The sequence below is a fragment of the Ipomoea nil genome, unplaced genomic scaffold (assembly GCF_001879475.1).
Source record: "Ipomoea nil cultivar Tokyo-kokei standard unplaced genomic scaffold, Asagao_1.1 scaffold2159, whole genome shotgun sequence".
In the NCBI taxonomy this organism is placed as follows: Eukaryota; Viridiplantae; Streptophyta; class Magnoliopsida; order Solanales; family Convolvulaceae; genus Ipomoea; species Ipomoea nil.
In genome coordinates, this window is record NW_017618587.1 from 4,699,127 (window position 1) to 4,722,271 (window position 23,145).

At 33.2% G+C, this 23,145-nt stretch overlaps 3 protein-coding genes across 5 annotated transcripts; 2 read left to right on the forward strand and 1 right to left on the reverse strand.

The window, feature by feature from the left end:
* Positions 1-1,085: 1,085 nt before the first annotated feature.
* Positions 1,086-3,916, forward strand: LOC109149268 (ycf20-like protein). 2 transcript variants are annotated; one of them, XM_019296939.1, is made up of 4 exons: positions 1,086-1,361; positions 1,461-1,524; positions 2,883-3,118; positions 3,280-3,916. In XM_019296939.1, the coding sequence occupies exons 3-4, from the start codon at positions 2,949-2,951 to the stop codon at positions 3,734-3,736; spliced, it is 627 nt and encodes a 208-aa protein (XP_019152484.1). In that variant the 5' UTR covers positions 1,086-1,361; positions 1,461-1,524; positions 2,883-2,948; the 3' UTR covers positions 3,737-3,916. The 2 variants fall into 2 exon arrangements, with proteins under 2 accessions (XP_019152484.1, XP_019152483.1); XM_019296938.1 differs by having other exon boundaries at positions 2,913-3,118.
* Positions 3,917-4,233: 317 nt separating this feature from the next.
* LOC109149263 (mediator of DNA damage checkpoint protein 1-like) lies at positions 4,234-7,255 on the forward strand. Of its 2 annotated transcripts, none has more exons than XM_019296927.1 (5): positions 4,234-4,764; positions 4,865-4,925; positions 5,145-5,259; positions 5,671-6,501; positions 7,128-7,255. In XM_019296927.1, the coding sequence occupies exons 1-5, from the start codon at positions 4,611-4,613 to the stop codon at positions 7,245-7,247; spliced, it is 1,281 nt and encodes a 426-aa protein (XP_019152472.1). In that variant the 5' UTR covers positions 4,234-4,610; the 3' UTR covers positions 7,248-7,255. The 2 variants fall into 2 exon arrangements, with proteins under 2 accessions (XP_019152472.1, XP_019152473.1); XM_019296928.1 differs by having other exon boundaries at positions 4,871-4,925.
* An 8,896-nt stretch (positions 7,256-16,151) lies between these two features.
* Positions 16,152-18,062, reverse strand: LOC109149267 (LOB domain-containing protein 6). The gene is made up of 2 exons (XM_019296937.1): positions 17,493-18,062; positions 16,152-17,001 (listed from the first exon to the last, which is right to left on the reverse strand). Exon 2 carries the CDS (start codon positions 16,981-16,983, stop codon positions 16,303-16,305), a length of 681 nt encoding a protein of 226 aa, XP_019152482.1. The 5' UTR covers positions 16,984-17,001; positions 17,493-18,062; the 3' UTR covers positions 16,152-16,302.
* Positions 18,063-23,145: the final 5,083 nt, after the last annotated feature.

Sequence of the window (23,145 nt, forward strand, 5' to 3'; positions counted from 1 at the left end):
GCTTGCAGTTTAGGAATTTCATCTTAAAAAATGACATTATAAGTTTGACATTAAATTGTCAAAATCTAAATGTTTAGTTAAGTTTTTTTCTTTTCTTTTAATTATAATCTTTTGACCAACAGGTCATGTTTTTGTTTAAATCAACTTATTAAAGCACATATAACATATTATTAGCCTCTTTAATTAAATTTGCACAATTTGCTTGTCAAATACACGCATTCAACTTCCTCACACTGTTTGGTTAACTGGGATTTTTTTTTTTTTGGAGATTTTTTTTTCCCCAAATTTGAGGAAAAAAATACGTTTTACTTGCTTATTGATTTGTGAATTTATTTCAAGGAAAACAAATTCTTCACATTTGAGAAAATGAATTCAACATATTAATTATTTCTAATAACTTATTTTTTACCAATCAAATAATGAAATTGATATTCTAAGTATTTTTTTAAAAATAAAATTTACATTCAAGTCTTTCTCAATTCTTTTACATGAATCAAAAGACCATTATTGAATTTTCGCAATGTAAAAACAAACAAACAATTTTTGAGTAGATTAATAAGGGGGTATATGAAATTTAATGCATTTAATATGGAGTATTTTTTATTTTAAATTTTTAGACCTCATAGTATATTTTATCTATAAATCATAATTAACTTTTGTTATAAATTATAACAGGTAATTTTAGTTTTGATTCTTATTTTTTTTTTTCACTATTAGTTCTTTAAGTTTAAAATTGACAGGGATTTAATCTCTTAATTATTGAAAATATGTTTTGCGTGCAATTGGCTAAAAATAATTCTATTTTAATCTTTTATAAGAAAAAAAATTCAATAACTAGATGTGTAAATCCAATCAAATTGAACTTAAGAATAAATAATAATAATAATAATAATAATAAAACATAATAGTCGAGGAATCAAAATTGGATTAACTAAAAATTTTATAAGGGATGAAAAGAAAGAAAATAATAGACATATTATTCAGAAATAAAAAGTAATTCATGTATGTCTTTTGGGGCGAGTACACCTAAATATTAGTGTGAAATTAATAAAGAAATGAGGCGTTAAAATTCCACGTGTGGCTCAACAATTAATCAATTATGAAATCTCATCCGTATCCCCTCCCTTCACTGTAGTCCGGAACACTTCCCTCCCTTTCCCTTGACTCGCTTCGCCGGCCTTTCTTTCTTCCACCGCCTCCACCGTCGCCGCCGCGACTTCTCCGTTTCATTCCTCCGCCTATTTCTGAAGTTTTCTCAAACTTGCAGAGCATTGCTGTAATATTCCGTTTCCAGATTCTTTTGATTCGTGCGTGTTCCTGGCCGAAATGAGCACTTTCTCCAAAGACCTCTCACTTGCACGGTATCCTGGATTTACTATTCTTTCTATTCCGCTTTCATTTATCTAGTTGTTTTCTTAAAATTTTGAGTAATTATTTAAGTGATTCTCATTTTGCCGCAGGAATCAAACAAGCTTAGTCATTACAATTTTTCAAAAATTGTTTTGACACTTAAATAGCACTCAGGTATATATTTAGATGTAGTGGTTTTTAGAGCATGATTTTTGTTAAGCACAACCGGTTGTGTTTGAATCTAGTTTTTTTGTTTGTTTTTTCTTTTGTCCAGTTTGTTTGTAGTAAAGCTGGTCGATCAATTTTCTATAATAAAATTGATTTCACATTCAGCTCCACCATATTGAGTATTTATCATTTATAGTTACCAAATAGAGATTCCAATTGGCTTTGTTTGTTCGTTAATGGAAATTTTGTTTTATATACCAGCTTGTGGAATTTCATTTTGCATTCTTTTGTTTGTTTGGCAGAGATTGTTGTTATTATTACTGGCTGATGTGACTATCAGTCTCTTATACAGTTATACTATATTTGTATCAAATGTTGGAAGGTTACTTATTAAGTAGAATTGTCCATTCCAAAGATTGTGTTTTTTTGCAATTCTTTAGTTGTGTGGATCCTAGCATGATTGGGATTCATATAGGTCCAATTGTTTGATGTAAGCACTATTAGTGTACTACTTTGTATTACTGTAGCCCTAGTATTTTCTACCAGTGTGTAAATTAGTTTGAACAGGTGGCCTATTGATTTTTTCAGTTGAAAGGGAGAAAGAAGTTCAGTAATAAAAAGGAAAAATTACACGGGTTGAAGAGGAGTGCTCAAATATGTGTAAAAATGAATTACACTAAATAAGCTTGCTATTCCTGCTTAACATATGTAAAGACTTAAGTTAGAGTAGTCCGAATCAGGGCAGTCTCCAAAGATCTTAGTATTTCTCTTGAGCCAAAATTCACCTTGTAGTTTGTACCATAAATTAGCAGATTAGTGAACTTTTCTCCGTTACTATCCCAAAACTAGTATTTGGTAAACGGAAACTCATTATAGCCATATCAAAGGTACACAATTCATCAAAAAGTATGGAACACATTTTGCTACATAGCCTACATTTTGCTCAATCATTCAAGTTGAAGTGAGAATGATTTTAGTCTGTTCTTTTGCTCATAATTCACCACCAGCTGGGAGGTAGATCCTCTTAGGGTCCCTTTAATTGCTATATCAAAAAACCTATCCCCCTTTTGCCTAAAGTTTATAATATGAAAGTTGGTGTCTTACTTTACTGGCTATATGAAATTTCAAGCAGGGCAGTTGAGATTGATGCTAGGATAAATTATTAGCAAAAACTACTACTACAAATTTGTCATGGAAGCTTTTTGTGATGATATTCTCATTTCCTTTTACCTTGTGGCAGGCTACTGAGTCTTTATTTACAATGTATTAATTATTTAGGCCTTTGGTTTGAGGTTAGCTAAGTTGTACCAAGTATACTTGTTTCGCTGTTTGCATCAGTTAATTAGTTATCCACTTTGCTCCAGTTTTCTCATTAGCGTTAGCTGGTGTCACAGTGTCTTCCATATCCTTTGCAATTCAAGATATTTAGAATGGAAACAATCACGTTGCAGACTTTTTCAGTAGCAGAGAATGAATTCTTTGTACAGTCGCGTCTATTCGCAAAAGGTTCTCTTCCCATCCTGAAATGGACTACAAGACATCACCCAACTGGACGATCTTCAAAACTTGTAGAAAGATTGTTGCCTTCTCTAAAAGCCAGGTAACTATGAATTTGAAATGTGCCTCTTCTCCTTCTCCTCGTCTTTCTTCAAGATAAATGAACAAAAAATTTTACTAAGCTTACACTGTGTCAATATTATTGTCTATGAAGCAATCTTGTTTCTGCAATGACCTGCAATGCTATTTTTTTCTTGGGTGAAGTGTTTTAAACAGTTCTTGGACCAGAAGACGTGATTCGAGTATAGTATTTGCTCTGGACACAGGTGCAGTGCCTAGTAATGGTGACCAAGATAGCTCCAATGATGACAATCGTGGTCTAGGAGGGACTCGTCTGGGCAGGATAGTCAGTGCAGGAGGTCGACAGCTTTTGGAGAAACTTAATTCTGCTAGGAAAAATTTTCCCACGAAGGTATTCCTGCTCCTCCTAGGTTTCTACACCGCAAATGCATTGGCTACAATCCTAGGACAAACAGGAGATTGGGATGTATTAGTAGCAGGGGTAGTGGTTGCTGCAATTGAGGGAATTGGTATGCTAATGTACAGAAAACCGCCTTCTCTTCCTACTGCGAGGCTGCAATCTCTGGTAGGGATGGTGAACTATTGGAAAGCCGGTGTTTGCTTGGGCCTTTTTGTAGATGCTTTCAAACTAGGCAGTTAAGTTCAATTTCTGGCACATTTTAATAGACTCCTTTGATCATTGCTTGTAACACTACTGTCTCAATTTTTACCTTTCACTACCCCCAGCTTGTATAGACAAAACCTTCTGCCTCTCTTCCCTGTAAAAACATTATTTTAAATTAAATTTAATAATAGTATTTGCAGGAAAGTTAAGGGATTAGGGGCCATCAGGTTATGTGAGCAAGAGAACATTAGAATGTGAGATCTTAGAGCATCTCTAGTGGTTAAAAAATATTACTCATAACTTCTCTCATTTTATGTGTTTGATTCGGTTAACGAAAAAAAATGTTTGTTAAGCACATTCATGATTGTTGAGCATATAATATATAAACCTAAATTTGCAATCTAACTATATCAGCTTAGGCTTCTAGTAGAATTATTGTCTCACCCACTAAAAAGAGACTATGATTCATGTGTTATTTGTCCGTTCACACACGTGAAGGTATATGTTGAGTATATATATAATATATAAACATAAATATACAATTCAACTATCAGCAGCTTAAACTGTTATAATATTCTTGAACCAAATCCCTCTAAAGTAAGTATAAAATATGAAATACATAGACGGCCAGCCAGCAAAATAGTTGAAGAATAAAACATGCAGTGCCAAGTGTATGGGAAATAGTGAGTGTTGCCGTCTCAGAGCTATGAAATTGTATTGAAGCTGTTGGATTGAGCCAAAGAATCTGCCGGCCAACTCACACAATATTGTTACCAAATCTTTCTGTTCCCAGAGAGACTTAACTTAACACTGTTTTCTTATCTCAGATTCCCAGTACAGCCACTAATCCACCACAGTATTTTGATTGTTTTCTTCCTGAGATTCAAAGTAACAACAAAAACAGAGGAAGATGATGAACAGAGGAAACACGAATGCAGCAAGGAAAGTGGTTAGACAAGACTTAGACGAGGAATCTTTGGTTCTGTTTCGCGAGATGCACAAGCACGAAAAGGATGAGGTCGCCAGCCTTCTTCTCCCGGTTTCTGAAGAACTTGAATCCAATGGTTTGATTCATATATACATAGAGAGAGAATTTGAATTTGTGGTTGTTGACTTGTTGTTTCATTTCATTGCCAGTTGATGTTCTTGTATTTTGATTCAAAGATGCAGGAGGAGGCTATGGACTGTACAGAGTTACATCTGGAAGAAAGAATGATTATGACTGGTAAGTAGTGCACAACTCCGAATATATTCATTCTTAACTAAAAGTCTAAACTAATAATTAGACTACACAATATTTATACTCCGTAAATATTACATCCTTAACACTCCCGATATTAATAGTAATAACATTAGATGCTGTTACTTCATTCAACAAGTTTAAACTCAAGATTTTGTTTGGAAAAAAACCAAAATCGAACTTATAATTTGTGTTTGAAATTAGGTTAAAAACTCCTCCGGCAACACCATTATTTCCATCACTGGAAATGGAAGCAAACTCTCCAGCTTTACTCATTCAAAGGGAATTGCCCATTGTTCAGCCTCTTCTCCCTTCCAGGGTGTGTATGTTCTTTCTCTATTTGCCATTTCCTTTTTCTAAAATTTAAGTAAATAATTTACATGAAGTCAAAATCTAACAGCATTGGGACAACCCTAGTCAAATTAATTAAGCTGTTGACTTGGTAATCACAAGGTTACAAGTTCGACTCAGAATTGGGGTAACTTATTGACCTTCTTGGTTTGAGCCGATCAGTTATAAATAACTTTGACTAGTATACCTCCTTATAGTTCTTTGTCTGCTAGGATAGTAGGGTCAGACAAGATTTACACCATGCATACTGCACACCCTCAATAATGACTAGAGTCACGTACACACTCTCTCGTAATAGCTGACGCTCAGTTTCCATATCACTATATATATATATATATATATATATATATATATATAACAGTGTTTTAGTTGCATCCAGTTTTCAGACAATTCAAAGGGCACAAGAACAATCCCAGCAAGATCCTCATCTCCAAGTCCAAAAACCACAAAAATTTCTCCTGCAAATCTGGCAGCACCTCATAGAAAGAGCTCTACAAGATCATCAGTTGTGCCTGCAGCGCTGAACCTTAAGTTGAACAAATCCAACAACGGCGCCGTGGCCGGTGAAAAATGGAACACAACATTGTCGTCGTCGAGTGTTTCTTCTGCAAAGTCCGGCATTGTCAAGAACAAAGAAAGCAACCTGAATCTGTTGGCTTCCAACCTGTCGAAATCCTTGGGTCCAATGGATTCTTCTCCGGGCACCAATAATAAGCAGCCCAGAAGCAGAGGAGTTTCGCCGCTGGTGAGGTCCAAGATCCCCGCCCAGTTCCCTGGATTTTCCGATGAAACGCCGCCGAATCTGAGGACCGACAGATCGGTTTCAGCCGCCCGGGGACGCTCAGATCATCAACACAAGCAACAAATCCAAACGATTATCCCAAATCAAAGACCATCGTCGGTGTCCCGGACGAGGAGACAGTCGTGCTCCCCGAGTGTGGGTCGTGGCCGGAAAACACCGCAGGTTAGTGAAGGAAACGGAAACAAAGAAGCCAAGGTTACTAGGATTATGCAACATGGGAATCCGCAGGTTTTGGGGAGTAGAATGGTGGACAAGTTTCTCAACGCCAGAAAGGCTTCCTCAATCCAGGAAGGGATTAATAATGATAACAAAGCTGGGAAACTGATGAACGGCTCCTCCATTAATGAGAGCTCTGGTTTTGGAAGAATGATGTCTAGAAATTCCCTCAACATGGCTCTCAAACACATGGTAGGTAAACTTCATCCATCAATTACTCCAACTATATATATAAATTCTTAACTTTTCTACCCTGCCCATCAATGAAAATGAGTATATATGTTATATTAGACCAACCCAAAATTGACTTATTAATCACAAGATTCTAAGTTTGACTTTTCATGATAGTTACCTATTAACCTTAGCTTCTTGGTCTGAATGATCTACTAGTCAGAAAATTAAAATTGAGTTAGCTTATTAACCACAAGATTCTAAGTTTGATTTTTCATGAGTTACCCAAATCTTAAATTAGCTTCTTGGTCTGAGTGGTCGGCTAGGGTCACACTCAAAGTTCGTATCCCTACCATTCTGAAAATCTAGGTTGGTTTTACTTTCTTGTGATATTTTGTCGGTTAAGGTCACACCTCCTTGTGATTTTTTTACAAACATTTTTGTAAATCAATACTATGAACATCTTATATATGTATATATGGTTGTATTAGGTGTTATTCAGTATGTAATACAACAAAAGAATAACATATATAGTTGTGATTGGTACAATATTGTATTGGCAAACAATCAAGTTCAAAAATTTCTACGAATTCATACCGTATTAATAATTAATATAAGATGTATAATTACTGGAAATGAAATCGCAGGAGATTAAGCAAATAGAGTCCAATAAAAATGGGATGGCTACGGCAAGAAAATCAACGTCAAACATGAGGGGCAGCAGCATCAGCAGTAGACCCACTTCTAATGGTAACACCTTCTTATGAATTTTTATATCAACTAGGGAAGATCACATGATCAAACCTAGTGGTGGGGTATTGACTCTGTTGTACAACAAACACAATAGATGAAAAAAGTATATTGAACATATACTATCTTGTAATTGAATCGATAATATTTATTAAATAAAAATCAAATTATCTTCGTGTCATGCCTGTAATTAAGTGTAATACGGTATTGGTTATTTTAATTTCATATCAATAATCTAACAGCATTGTATTTTTTTTTTAGTACTATTAACTCTATTATTAACAACATTGCATATATTCTGCTTTACTTTTGACTTTTTTTTTTTTTTTTGAATGCTACTTTTGACTAATTTTCCCGTCAAATTTAATAATTGAATATAAAAATAATGGGACAAGATAGGCGATATTAGTGTACGTAATGCATGTTACAAGTCTCGAATTTGAGATCAGACACTCAAATTACTTAACTTTTGTTTCCATGCATAGCTTAACTTTACGACCAACTCTTTTGCTTTGTTAGCAACCCCGATTGAAGGGTTCGATTACATGTAATTAATCTCTTCTACCAAAAAATTAGTGGACACTTTAAAAAAAAAAAAAAAAAATTACATGTCCACAAAAAGTAAAATTTATCGCTCCAAAGACATCACATCCCGATCTAACAAAATTGATGAGAAATTTATCGTTTCATTACATGAGAAGACTCGTGCCTACAAATTAAAGAGCCACCTCACAAGAAGGTAAAACTCTACATTGCAACTGTAATGGCTCAGTTCTACATGCATCTTAACTTCATCTAATTAGGCAATTAATTTAAGACTATGTTTGACAAAAAGTACATTTTTAATATACTAAATGTACATTATACGGTTGTATGGACCATACAAATGATTTTACGGTTGTACCCTTTGGAAAATGAATTGGGCCAAAAATCTGCTTAGATCATGGCCCAGTTCATTTGGAGCCCTTAATTCAACAATATTCTCCAAAATAAATATAATGCCTAATGTTTTCCTTTCAAAAAAAAAATATAATGCCTAATGTTAAAGATTAATGACATAAATTTGAGATCTTAATTATATATTTAAAAAACGGTTTAGTTGTAATATATGGTTGCCAAGGTGCATATATATGGTGCATGCATGCATGCATGGTAGTTCTGCAGATATTCAATTCATGGAGTGTTCCTAAACTAGGGTTTGCATGGGATTCTTTAATTGAGAAGAGTTGACTTCTTTAGTTTGGGGCTACTCAAACTTCAATTCCTAGAGGACACATTTCTTTAACTTGGGATCCACAAGCTAAGCACCACACCCAACACCTACTTTTCTAGACTTTAGTGAAGATTAGACATGAGAATTACAATAAATTTGATGATGCTAAATCTCATAATAAATTTATTAAGTGTAGAATAAATAGATCGAGAATTTGAATTGACATATCAGAATATTTTTACTATCAAAATATATTTTTATGTCTCGAGAATGTTAAATTTCATTATTTATACATAATATACATCTATTCCGTACTCTAGCTACGCTAGCTCTAGTAGATAATATATACAAGTCTTTGATCCCATGATCTATCTCCCCTCTACTCCCCTCCTTGGGTGACGCATATATTCGCCATTAGTCTTTGTCTTGAAATTTTTATGGGTTAGACCGTACAATTGCGTAAATTGTATAAAAGTCGATAATATTTGATAATTGACCTACTCAAATATTATAATCTCAAATCAGGAAGCAAACCCAAGTAACCTAACACACCAGCTTTGCTTGGGGTGAACTCAAACCATTCAGCTCATGACTCATGGTATTGAAATCAATCCAGGCTCTAACAATATATTATTTACTTCAATTCATAAATTATATATCTTTCATTAACTTATTAAATCAATCCACAAAGGTCAAGGGGATCATTAAATAGCTTAGCTTGTTCCACTCAATACAAATATAAATTTGATAAAAAAAATTTATGATGTTTTATAATACAATAATGTAATCAATAAAAAAAATTCGAGTGTAACCGCCCCCACAAAATGCAAGTATACACTACGACAGTTATTTTTACAAATATACAACAATTTTTTAAGTATAGAGTAAATAAAAAATATATATGGTGATTTTTCAAAAATCGCAGTATATATTTATTTTAAAGAAAATAGCAATAATAATTATATATGGCGGTGGAGTGAGTGGGCTAAAATATATGTCATATATATCTTAAATGTTATCATAAATAAATAAATGGCCAAAGTATATATACAACGGTTATATGAATAGCCGTCGTACATACCTCGTAATTAAAAGAAGATAGTACACATAAAAATTAAAAGAAAAATTGTACTTTTCGTCCTTAAGTTATAGGGTAATTGTAATATTTGTCTTTAGGTGTTGGTCATACTAACTTTTCGTCCCTAAGTTATATTGACGTTGCACTTTTTGCCCATTTACTAATAAAACATTAGGAACGAAATTTACAATTTTAGTATATATAACTCAGGGACGAAAAGTCAGCATGATCAACACTCATGGGACAAATTCCAAATTATTCTATAACTTAGGGATGAAAAGTGCAATTTTCTCAAAATTAAATTAATAATTGTTGTATATAGTAATTTTTATTTATTTTTTTTAAATAAGATTAAACATGTATTTGTATATAGGATGTGATGTAGTAAATACAGGGCTTATATTACGAATACGTATGAAGTACTTGATCGGATCGGGCTTCGGTCCTTATGTGGTTTGCTTGTTGGTTTAAGGTCTTAAGCTCGGTTTATGGCCTGAGGTCAGAGGTTCCCGAGCTAAGTATAACTATACAGGAATTGCCAAAAGGTCCCCCTTTACAAGTGTTCCCCGGAGTATTTATAGGGGATTTGAAGGGGCACATGTCGAGTGGTTGGCATGATCGCGCGCGTGCCTCCATGCACTCGGTAATCAGGTCAACTAAGGAGAGACATACACGTATAAGGATGTATCTGACTAGCTAGTTTCTTATTGGAATCAATTTGGATGCCAAGTATTCGTGCCCGGGGTCTTGCACTAGTGATCAGGTCAGGACCGAGCACAGAAAGATTAGGGCAATGGCTCATCGAGCCAAAGACAATGTGATAATTTGACTACAAAATGTAAAATCTGTGACTTCAAAAGGTCCCACACCTTGACTCAATAGGATTGTTAAAGGAAGTATTATTATTTTAACTTAGACTATAGTAATATACACAGCATTATTAGTGAAAATTGTGTTAACCTACAATAATTCCTAATTAAATTAAAGTGGTCTCTGCAGAAGATTGCATTTACTGCTAAAGATCTACCCTGCCTCCTAAGACTAATCTTAATTATTTACACAAAATTATATGTGGAGAATTGAACACCATTCTCAATTACTTTGACCAAACCAAAATAAATAAATAAATAAAATAAAAAAATTGACAGCAGCATAGCAGCATATATGTGGGGCAGCATAGTAATGGGTGGTACGAAATGGGTAGTAGTAGCAAGGGGGACAGAAGGCATGTAATTATTAAGGATGAGATGTATAAGGAGATGTTCCTTTGATTTGTTGTTTTCTCAGTCCCCTCTCTCTCTCTCTCTCTCTCTCTCTACATATACATACAATAATATATATATATATATATATATTTATTTATGTAGGGAAGCGTGCGTGCCAAACTCCAAGAAGAGGAATGGAAGGAGTAGCCTTAACATTACTAAATACTACTCTCCTACCCTTCTGTCATTGTGTTTGGTGACAGAAAAAGAGAATAGGGTGTTCAGGGAGAAAACACAGGAATAGGAATAGTCAATTCACTCACGTATATATTTATATTTATAACTTAGAACAGACCAGTAAACAAAAAGGGGACTAGAGTATATATATTCTTATTCTACTCTTTTTTTTTTTTTTTATTATGTATGTATGTATAGATTGTATGTATGCATGTGAGTATATGTATGGGGGTGTTGGCATTATATTGTCCAATAAATGCAGCAGTCAGGGAGGGAGTGGAAGGTTGAGTAAAGGCCAAACCAGAAATCCCATATGAAATCTTGCTTTTTGTGTGTAAAATCTTGCTTTAATAATATATATCATATCCCATGTACAAATGTTGTATGTATCACTTGTATGCATGTGTACATGTCACTTTTGTGCCCACATTGTTTTTTTTTTTTTTTTTTTTTTAATATACTTTATTTTGAGTTATTGTCAATTAATATTCTTTTTTTTTTTTTTGAAAGTTACTGGCTCTATTACATTGTAGTATCTGTTCATATACTTTCTCAACCTATTAAAACACAAAAAACCAATAACGCCTCCACTGAGGCTTGAACTCATAATCTTCCAAATGGAAATCCAACCCGGATACCATTAGACCACATAGTTCAATTAATATTCTTAGTTTAGTGTTTTATGAAAATTTCTAGACCTTGATATGTCATATTTTATCACTTTTTTTAGAAAGTAGCAAATACAAATATTTTCAACTATAACTATTTTTATGTAATCGTTTCAAAAGATGTCTGTTAAGACCAATTAAATGATTATCATTACATCAAAAGTTACACATTTACTATTAATTATAACTTTATTTTCTTATATTTGTGTAGCAGTAGTGAGTCACACATTTCGATATATAGCAGAATACTGTAATCGACACTTTGAGCCGTCACCCAATAGAGTAATCGAGTGGGTAAAACATGATTCTTGTATCAAAAAGTACATCCTCTCGGTTGAGTTCATCGCACAGCTAGTGCCATTTACAATATGGATAGGTATTGGTGTATATATGTTGAATAGGATATACACTAAGTTCTCATTTGATATTATATGCGGCGGCTTTAATTCAAATACGATAATAACATCACAAAATCATATTAAATGGGGCTAAAGATCATATATATATAATATCGAAAACATAATACACACTATATATTCAATTCAAACTAAAATTTTATATCAACTATTAAATTAAAATGTAATTAACCATAAACCTAGATAGCCAAGGAGCTATTCTCATAAATGTGCAGTAAACCCTAGCTAGCAAGCATGCTAAGGCAGCTGCACATGCACCATTTCATCACGTACTTGTAAATAAATTAAAACAATATAACTGATACAAGTGATACTTGATTAAAGAATTAATATAAGTGTTTGATTAATTAACTTTTTTGTAACTCTAAAATATTAAAATTTACAAAACTTCTCAAAGTAACTTTTTCAATTAGTTTTTTGAGAAAAGAAATGATACCAAACAGCTATCAGCTAAAAGCTAATTTACCAAACACATTTCTACAATCATCTAATGTTATCAACTAGTTATACCATCTAATTAACTCAATCAGCTAGCAGCCATTTACCAAATAGAAACATTATATTTATGTTAGGAATAATTAAGGTTCAAAATGGTCACTGAATGTAACCTGAAAATGTAATTAGGTCACTGAACGAAAAAGAAAAAAAAAAGTGCAATTAGGCCACTGAACACTCCAAATATATGCAATTTCACCTGATAGCAGGTTACCATTAATTTTAGTATGTTACGTGCTTATGTGGCAGTTGAGTTGACATTTTTAATAATTTTTAATAAATTTTAATAATAACTTTTTTTAAAAAAAAAAAACTTTCATTTTATTTTTATTATTTTTTCTTTTTTTAAAAAAAATTTATTATTAAAATTTATTGAAAATTATTAAAAATGGCAACTCCACGTAAGCAGGTAACTTGCTAAAATTAATGTTAACCTGCTATTCGGTAGAATTGCATACTTTGAAGTGTTCAGTGACCTAATTGCACGTTTTTGAAGTGTTCAATGGCCTAATTGTACGTTTTTGGAATGTTCAGTAGCCTAATTGCACTTTTTTTCGTTCAATGATCTAATTACATTTTTAGGTTACGTCCAGTGGCCAATTTGAACATTATTCCTTTATTTTATAATAGCAGTACATACATCACAATTCGAGGCATATATATATATATATATATATATATATATATATATATATGGGAGTGAAGGTAGCTAGGTGCATGTGATAGATAGAAGAAGTAATGGAGGTGGAGAAATGGAGTGTGTGGTAGCTAGCTAAGCCAAGCATAAAATGAAAATGAAAAATGAAAATGTCAGATGGGCGGGGAGAAATGGTCAGAGGGACAACCCGAAATAAATGCAAAGCAAGAAGACGTTTTTTTCACCATTAGGGCTTCTGGGAGCTCGTGCTCCAGTCGGGAATGGGATCGGATATCCCCTCCCCTCTTCTCTTCTCTTCTCCCATCACTTTCACTTCCTTTTTTTTTTTTTAGAATAATCAATTAATTCTTTGAATCAGAAAGAAGACAATTAACAAGATAACGGAGGGGATTATCCAGCCACTTCTCGCAACCTGACTCGATTAGAAACAAATCAAACGACTTCCCTAGCAATGTCATGAGCCGTACAGTTTGCAAGTCGCTTAACAAAACAGAAGTTAGCTCCGTAAATATCGGTAGCAACTTCTTTAACATCTTGAATAATATAACCAAATGCAGAATTAAAAGGACAAGATTTTAAAGCAAAATAAACAAGCTGTGAATCAGTTTCAACATCCGCTTCTCCAAGCCCGGTTCCTTTAAACCAGCTTAGTGCCTCCCTAATGCACAGTGCCTCTGCAACCTTGACGTCGAGGCAGCCACTCTTGCGTACGCCCTTTGCTGCAAACTTTCTTTTTTTTTTTTTGAATTGGTTAATGATTTGTGCTAAATGGAATGAGTAGTTGTGCATATAATATGATTAGTAGCTAGGGTGAGTTTATGTTTTTGTAAAATTATATTTAATTTTCATTAATTGTGTCAAAACTAAAATTTCTAAACCACTTCCACATCTATAATCCAAATTTCTAAAAATCAAAAGTAGTCTATGTCCACGAGATTGAATTATTATATTAGGTCACTCACCAATAAGTTAAATTTAAATATATTAGTTAATTGAACATAACCAAAGTCGAAAATTAAACATACAACTGTACAAGCTTGCCTACAAATGTAATAAAGTGAAATATAACTAACACAAATTAGATGTGGTCAAACCCTAGGGCTGGGCCAAGGCTTCCTCTATGGAGCCTCAGGGCGACCATGTTAAGACAAGACCGACCCCCTCTGATCTTTGGGTCAATTTTATGCTTAAGAAATTTCAAGCTCATTTCTTTTCTGACTCACTGATTTAGTTTTTAATAATCCACTCGTAATCACTTCTAACACACATTATATAGTTATGTTAATGGACAATATATGCGATTATATAATTTTGGTCAAACCATGAAGTGTACCTCCTGTGCGATATGTATATAGTTATGATTAATGCATTAAATATTAATAAATTGAGCATTAGATTAGATAGGCAAATAATTAATATTAAATAGAAGCATGCATGATGGATAATTAGGGGGGTGTAGGGATGGTGGTAGGGAAGGGCAGTATTGAAGAGGACAAAGAGGAAGCAGCTATCAAAGATGTCAGGTGGTGAAGGAAGAAGACCCACAGGGCTGGCCTCCCATTTAAAGCCAAGTTAAAAGGTCATCATTGCATCTCCGCAAGTACACCATCATTGTCATCTCTTTCTCTCTCTCTCTCTCTCTTACCCTTTTTTTTTTTTTTTTTCATTTTTTCCTTCTATTCTCCCAACTTGATTTTGAAACTTCACTGCCCTCCTATTTAATGCCTGCTGTCACAACCCCTCTCTCCTCTCTCTCTCTCTCTCCCTCAGCCTACTGTTAGTTTTTTTTTTTAGGGTTTGTATGTATATATGACATTCATTCATGCCTAGTATATGCAGTCAAACTTCTCTTTTTCCTCTTTCTGTGTTTGCATATATCCCCTGCCTGCACCTATGCTATTTGTTCGTTTTCACTGTGCTTTGATATGAATGTTCTTCTTCAATTCTTCGATCACTTTTAACCATACCTGGTACAACTCAACCATTATATATATATATATATATATATATATATATATATATATATATATATATATATATATATAGATCTGGAATTGCCATTCAGTTATTTTTAACCTTTGATCAGATTGGTGTAGTATTACCAGCATTTATGTCATCATGCTAGACAAGTTTTGAAGGATGATTGTGGTCCTTTGACAAGTAATAAGGTCACAAGGCGAGATTTAATCTGTACACTTTCGAATAGTGACTGTGAATCTTTCTTGTCACGAAAAAAAAAAAAGTTTGGTAGGATAATGTTACTTACACTAGAATATACACTCGGCTAACTTGATTTCATTTGTGACTAATTTACAATCAAATTAGTGAATTCACAAGTAAGCAATATTTATACCGAGGTTTAAAACACTAATTAACATGAGCCCCATATTATCAACAAATGTAAATTTTGATACAAATGACATTTTTGTTTAATTGGTGTTGAAATAAATAATCTCAAAGTAGCAATGAACACAATGCATAGAGATAGACGCATGTAATATATAATAAGAAACCTATATAAGATATCTTGAAATTGAAGGACAAATTTTGCCCATCTCGATATATTTTGATCAAGTACCTATCAAATCAAGTGATCGACTTTTTATTTGACAGATAGTCAAACGAAACATGTCACAATTTGTCCAGTTCAGAATATGCATAGTATTATTTTATTATTATTATATTCTTGAGATTATTTGGGAACCATATAAATGTAAAATTGAAAACCCTAATGCTCCAAAACAAAATAAAAATGACTCCATCTAACCAATAACTATTAATTAAGGATTTCTTCAAAAACCCTAAATGATGAAGAGTTGTGAGGTACTATATATCAAACAAAATAGCTAGTACACCTAAATCATTAGAAACCATACCTTAAACTTAGTGTTTAAAGTTTGATTAGTAAATATAATGTTTCAAAAGTTTAATTAGCTAACAGTAGTGCAATTTAGTAGTAGTATTTAATTTAATTTGGTCTCAGCTCATAACAATGGATAGAAAATGAAATAAACATCATCGGATCATATCATCAATAATTCACCATCTAATTAATATTAATTTTACCTTAACTATAATGACGATGAGAGTATGTTTTTTGCTCTAAGATGGCTCGACGGGAGTACGCCGGCCGTCAGCGCCGGCGGCCCTCGGCGGCTGGAACTGACTCAAGGGTCCAATGCTGGCGGAGACGTTCATGTTCATGGCTAGAAGGCTGCTGGGCTCGTAATTATTGATCAAGTAGGGTTGTTGTTGGTCTCTAGGGAAGAATTGATGTTGGTGGTGCTCACGTGCGCCGGCGCTGCCTCCGCCTCCGGCGCCGCCGCCCATCAAGTTGAACCCTAGGTTGTTCTGTTGCTGGTGGTGGTGGTGGTGGGCGGCGGCGGCGGCTGCGGCCGCCGCTATGAGGTTGTGGGTGGTGGAGCCGACTCCGAGGTGGCTTTGGTACTTGGAGAGCTCGGATTTGGCGCAGCTGAGGTCCATCTGGAGCTGCCGGAGCTGGTGCTGCAGCAGCGAGATGACGCCGACGCAGCCGTAGACGGGGTCGCGCAGCCGCATGTCCGCCTCGTACGCCAGCGAGTTCACCGCGTCCTCCCGCTGGTGCGGCTGCAGCTCGTTCAGCAGCTTCGTCACGTTGCTCGCGCCGAACACCTTGTGCACGCTCGCGAACTTCTGCGGCTGATCCGGCGGGAAATACGGCGCGAACACGCACTCCGGCTGGCACTTCCGCCGCAGAAACTTGCAGGCCGCGCACGGCGAGTTCGACGAAGACGACGACGCCATCGATCCGATCCGATCCACCTAAAAAAAATCCAAAATCCAAACCATATTTAAAAAAACAACCAAACATTATACACCGACTCTCATAAAATCATTTTACTTTTCATCACACCACCTTAATATTGATTATCCAAGTATATATTATTTTATTTAGTGCAGGAAGTTGGAAAAGGAATTAAAGAGATGAAAGCGGTGATTATGGATTGGATCTCGTGAAAGTATGAAAGTAAGAGCTTTAAATTACTTTTTTAATTATAGTAGTACGTACTGGTAATAATATCACTCTTCACGATGTTCATCTCCAAATTCAAAAAAAAAAAAAAAAAAATCGCATTACTAGCTAGCTACTACTAGCACTACTACTGATAAAATTTGGTAAAAAAATTGTGAAAAACTCAGTTATAATACAATCTTGTAATAGAATCGATAATGCTAAAAAAATTATAAGTTTCTATAACAGTTGAATCAAATTATGGTAAAAGTAGCTGAAGAAGGGGTAAGAATATTATTACCTTTTCAAAGTTTTTCGTGCCGCCTCCTTCTCGAACCGTTGGGTCAAACCTTTTCGTTCAAGCAGCTTTTAATAAATTTAATTTATATATATTTTCGGTTTACACAGAGAGAGAGAGAGAGGTACGGCGGAAATGGAGTCGGGGACGGCGGAGATCTCAGCTGTTCAATTCCGGCGTGTACGTTTTCAGTTGGTTCAACTACGCCTGGTGTTTAGGGTAGAAAGATGAGAGAGAAATGCAGAGAGTAATGGAGATGAGAGTGTGAAAAGGGAAGCAATCTTTAGGTTCCATATGTAAAGGGCGGAAAGGGGGAGAGGGAGATTGAAAGCATATAAAGATGGTGACTAGAAGAGCGCTGCGGAAGTGAAGGCGTATAATTAGGGCTGCCAGCCAAAACTTTTCTCGTTTTTTTTTTACCCTTCTGATCTGATGTATGTATGTATGTATATATGTGTGTGTTTTAATCTGATCTGATAGAAAAAGGGGGCCGAAGGGATGATGAGGAGAAATCGCCCAACACCAGAGGCTAAGGCTAAGGGGGAAATCAAGCCGAGAAATCGCAGCCCAATTTGAGTGAGGTGGGTGGGGGTGCACTGCACTGCACTGCCTGCACTCTATATATACATACATACATATATTCATTCATATATAATTGGTGAAAATTAAATTAAAACGCAAAGCATAGTTAGTTCGTCGTCTGACTTAAAGGTCATGACGAGAAGTGACAGTAAGGGTTTAGGATCTAACCAGTGGGTTGAATGCGCGACTCGCAATTTACCTAATTTACTTTTGCAATGGTTCTAGCCTAGGGCAGAGTCGCGATTTACCTTCTTATTGGCGATAGAGGCAGAATTCTGTGGATTTAGGATTAGTCCATCGAAACTGAGATCACTTAAGTTTTTTTTTTTATTTAAATAAAAATACTTGATAATACACTCACGTATAACTTGATAGTCCACTGAAGATATATATTATAATGCACTAATGTGTATATATCATTAGATGTATCATGACGCGTTTCTAAATACACTATTATAATTACATAATTGTCACTTTATTTTTTTAATTACATTTTCAATCTTTAATTATTATAAATAGAGGAACGTGATTATTTCATACGTTATTAGGTGAGTGCTAATTCTTGTGGGAGCTAAGCCCATACTATACCGTTCGTGAATAAAGTGGAGCAATGCTTATATTGTGAGTAGTTCGCACAACTTTACACTAATTATTGTAATTTGATCAGCTTTATGATTATGATAATCTGTCGTATTTGTTGATTTAAATACATTTATAGGGATTCGTGTTGTCAAATGCAATTATAATGTGAGTCGAGACACGCTTTATGTTTTAGTTTGAATTACACTTGTAACTGTATATAGAGAGAAGGGGTACACAGACCATTAATGATGAGGTATAGAATTAGACTGTCATAAGAATATAGCGATGTTTGAGGTACAGCAACTAAATTGCTTTTTCTTCTCCACATTACATAAATATCAACCATAATTATATTATTATTACTCGTATGATGATTAATGAGAATTGACTAAAGTTATTTTTAGTTTAATTTTTTATAATGTTATATTTAGTATCATTATATAAAAATTTATATATTTAGAAATTATAGTAAAAATATTATTAAATATTTTAAAAATTAAATTTAAAAATAATTAGAAAATATTAATCAAAATAAGCAAAGAAGAAAGTATTCATTTGACTATGAATAATAAACAAGACATATAAAATTAAACACAGAAAGAGTACTAAATAGGTAGTAAGTGCTACATAATGGGGGTGTTTGATATTAGCTGATTGGTTAGTGGGTTTGACTAATTGATCGATAACATGCATTAGTTGATTGTGGAAGAGTATTTTCGTAAATTAGTTGTTAATTGATAGCTGATTACATGCACAATGACTACTTTATCAAAAAAAAAAACTGATCGAAAAAGCTGTTCAAAACAGTTTTTTTAAATTTTAGCATTTTAGAAAATAAGCTGTTACAAAAAGCTAACTAATCAAACACTCATATTGATTGTTTAACCAAATCAAACAGTTAATAGTGATCAAATAAGTCAAAATTGACTAATAAGCTAACTGTGTTACCAAACATGACCAATATATAAGTTTGCACATATTTTAACAATAAATCCCTATCTTGCTAAGGTTCCAAATTCGACTCAATGTAGAAGCCGTCTTTGGCCTTTCTGATTTTAAACTAGTCTATTATAAATAACCTAAACTGATTTAGCTCATTACAATGCGCGATTCCCTTAGAACACACTTTTGAATAACGACTGCATACTTTTCTATAACGGTAATACAATAAAAATAAAAACCTACCCTGTGAACAAGAAACTCGTTACTCTAATTACACTCTGCATACTTTTCTATAACGGTAATACAATAAAAATAAAAACCTACCCTGTGAACAAGAAACTCGTTACTCTAATTATACTTTAAAATAGGTGACCAGGCATAAATTATATCATTAGTTAAGATTCATCAAAGCATATTAAGCTTCGAGAAATTAAATAATGTTTTAACTTTGTACTGTTAAGTTTTTTAAGGCTTGTTCTAAAGCTTATTAGAATTATGGTTTTATTATTATATTGTTGCCGTTGCTGTTGTTGAATAGTATTTACATTTTGTTTTAACTTTCACAAGAATGAAAGGTGTCCGCTTTTCTACACTGAATATTAGAATGCCTTAAAGCAACCCCAAATCCCCAATAGGGGATTATTCACGGTATTTAAGGAAAAAAATGTCATGGTGAATAAAAGAGAAGAGTTGGGTTGGTTTTCTTATTTGGGGGATTTTGTCAATTGGTGGGGACCATCATATTAAATAAAGATTTGCAGTCAAGATTGCGTGAAGCCCAACTAGCGCCCAGCCTGGCGCGTGCAGTGCACGCGCTAACTGGGCGCGTTAATTAAAGCTTTGACTGTTTTTTTTTTAATTTAACTTTTTTTCTCCATTGTTTATTTCCTCTCATTTTCTCTTTTCTAATCACACCTACAAAAACTCTTCAAAAATCACATCAAAATAATCACTATTAAAGATGCACTTAGACTTACTATTTTAACATTGTCACAATATATGTGATTTTTACACCGAAGTTAAAGAAATCTTTAATAAATTTACTGTGTAATGTCCTTTATAAAAAAAACAAACAAAAAGAAAATCAATAATTACCAAATGAAACTACAATGTATCTAAACTAATACTTCTCACGTATTATTTTTATATTATAATGAAATTGTTAATGAATTGAAATGAAACTGTAGTTGTGTTGAAATAAAACTACAGTGTATACAAAATGAAATTGAATAACAATTCCACATATTTGAGTGTCAATTTCACATATTTGAGTGTATATTGTCCAGCGAAACTGTAGTTATATAAAAATGATATTGTAGTTGTGTTGAAATGAAACTACAGTGTATATAAAATGAAACTGAATAACATTTCACGTATTTGAGTGTATATTGTGCAATGAAATTGTAGTTTTATCGAAATGATAATATAATTGTGTTGTAATAAAACTATAGTGTATATAAAATGAAACTGAATAACTGTTTCACATATTTGAGTGTATAATAAGGAATGAAACTGTAATTATGTCGAAATAAAATTGTAATTGTGTTGAAATGAAACTGCAATGTATACAAAATGAAATTGAATATGTTATACAATCAAAATTATTTTTGCATGCGGAATGGTACGAAATAGGTACTGTTTCTTTTCATTAAAAGAAACGTCACAGTTTTAATACATAAATTACAATACATTGTGGACCACGGTCCACAATATATTTTGCCACCAAAACAAGGGATATCCTGTATTGTACATTTGTACGTTACAAAAATAAACTACATTTTCGAAACAAGTGGGCCGTGATTTTCAATATAAGTTGGGCCTATGGTTGAATTTGTGTTTTATTCAAATGTATTATTATTTTTGAATGTTTTTCTTGACATATGATTATTACTATCACAAATTTTTACAAACTTGCCCGCATCATACCCTCCCCAAATACTACTACTTCACAATACCATTGTCACCACATGCATTGATATTTATATATGGATTTAAGTATTTGAATTTTATATTTCATTAGCTGAAAAGTAATTCAAACCAAATATATTTTCTAGTTTTCGAAATGGATATGTACCTAAAATGGAAAAAAATTTGTGATAATTTAAAGTGAATTGTTAATGCAATTATACAGCTAAAGGTTTGGCGCTAACTATCATTAATCATTAGAAAACATGTCATGTTCAAGGTCTGATCAAATCCTATCAAAGACCAAAAAATGATATATGAATTTGACTTTTTTTTTAGTACTATTGACCTTGTTACATGTATATATTTGATTTTGTTATGCATACTAATATACAAATATTTAAAAAATCATAAATCAGTTAGAGACACATTCCGTAAATTACCTATTTCTCCATAATAGGAGCGGTTAGTTAGGGTTCAAACTTAGAAAGCATGCATTCTATTACACGGACGATTCCAACTGTGATCCAACGATAGATAATGATGTGGTCAAAGTCTAAATAAATGAGGCTGCGGGTTGAAACTTGAAACTTCCCCAGATGGATTAAGATTTTAAGGAGGTTTTCCGTTTTCCAATGGGTAATAATAATTAAGTTGAAATAAAACTCTCCAGACAGAATTCGGAATGATGTTGACTCTTTGTGCTTGATTGAGAAAGTAGTTATGAATAGATACTACATTATAAGTTAACAGAGTTAGTAGTACTAAAAAAAAAAAAAAAAAAAAAAAAAAAAAAACTCTAAAATTGGAGTTTTGTTCTTTAAAAAAAAAAAATCAAAAATTACAATTGCCAATTAATTAAGTCTTCAAAGTCAACTTTTGATGTCGAGTGAAATGGAGCTTGATCAATTTAATATTTCCAAAACAAACGTTTTTGAACCAAGGTTTTGAACTACACCCACTCATTTACCATCCAAATTTTCATGAATATACAGTTTTTCTCTACTATTTTCCTTTTTTTTTTTAAACATAAATAAGAATATATTACAATTTTTAAAGGTCCCTAAACAAAAGTGATGTGTGATGCAAAATAAATGTTCTCATATGATTTTTTTGTTTGTTTAATATATAAAATATCAATTAAATATGAAAATATTGTAAAAACTCCCATTAATATATATGTAACTCAAAGTATGAAGGTAACTCAATAATTTAAATACCAGTATCTCAAATTACCATAAGATAAAATAAATATGTATTGTGGAATTAGAAAATAAATATATAAGATAGTTTAGAAAATAATATAACGTGTTTTAAAAAACGATTATTTATATAGAGTAAACCTTTAATATTATGCATGTGGCCGGATCTTATAGTATCAAATAGTATATGTTGGGGCTAAAAACTTATTTTCTTCATTGTCATTGGTTAACGTACATCCAAGATATACTTGCTTAGAATAAAATACAACAGTAAATTGTGTATATATTAATTAGTTTCCTAATTTATTTTAGTAGAATATCTAATAATATCTTATAATTTACTCAAGTTACAACCTAGTATATAAGTATTCCCTTTCTCATTTAAGGTAGGAAAAATATGTTTATAAACCTATATATTCCTCGGTTTTATCATTTAGTCTATA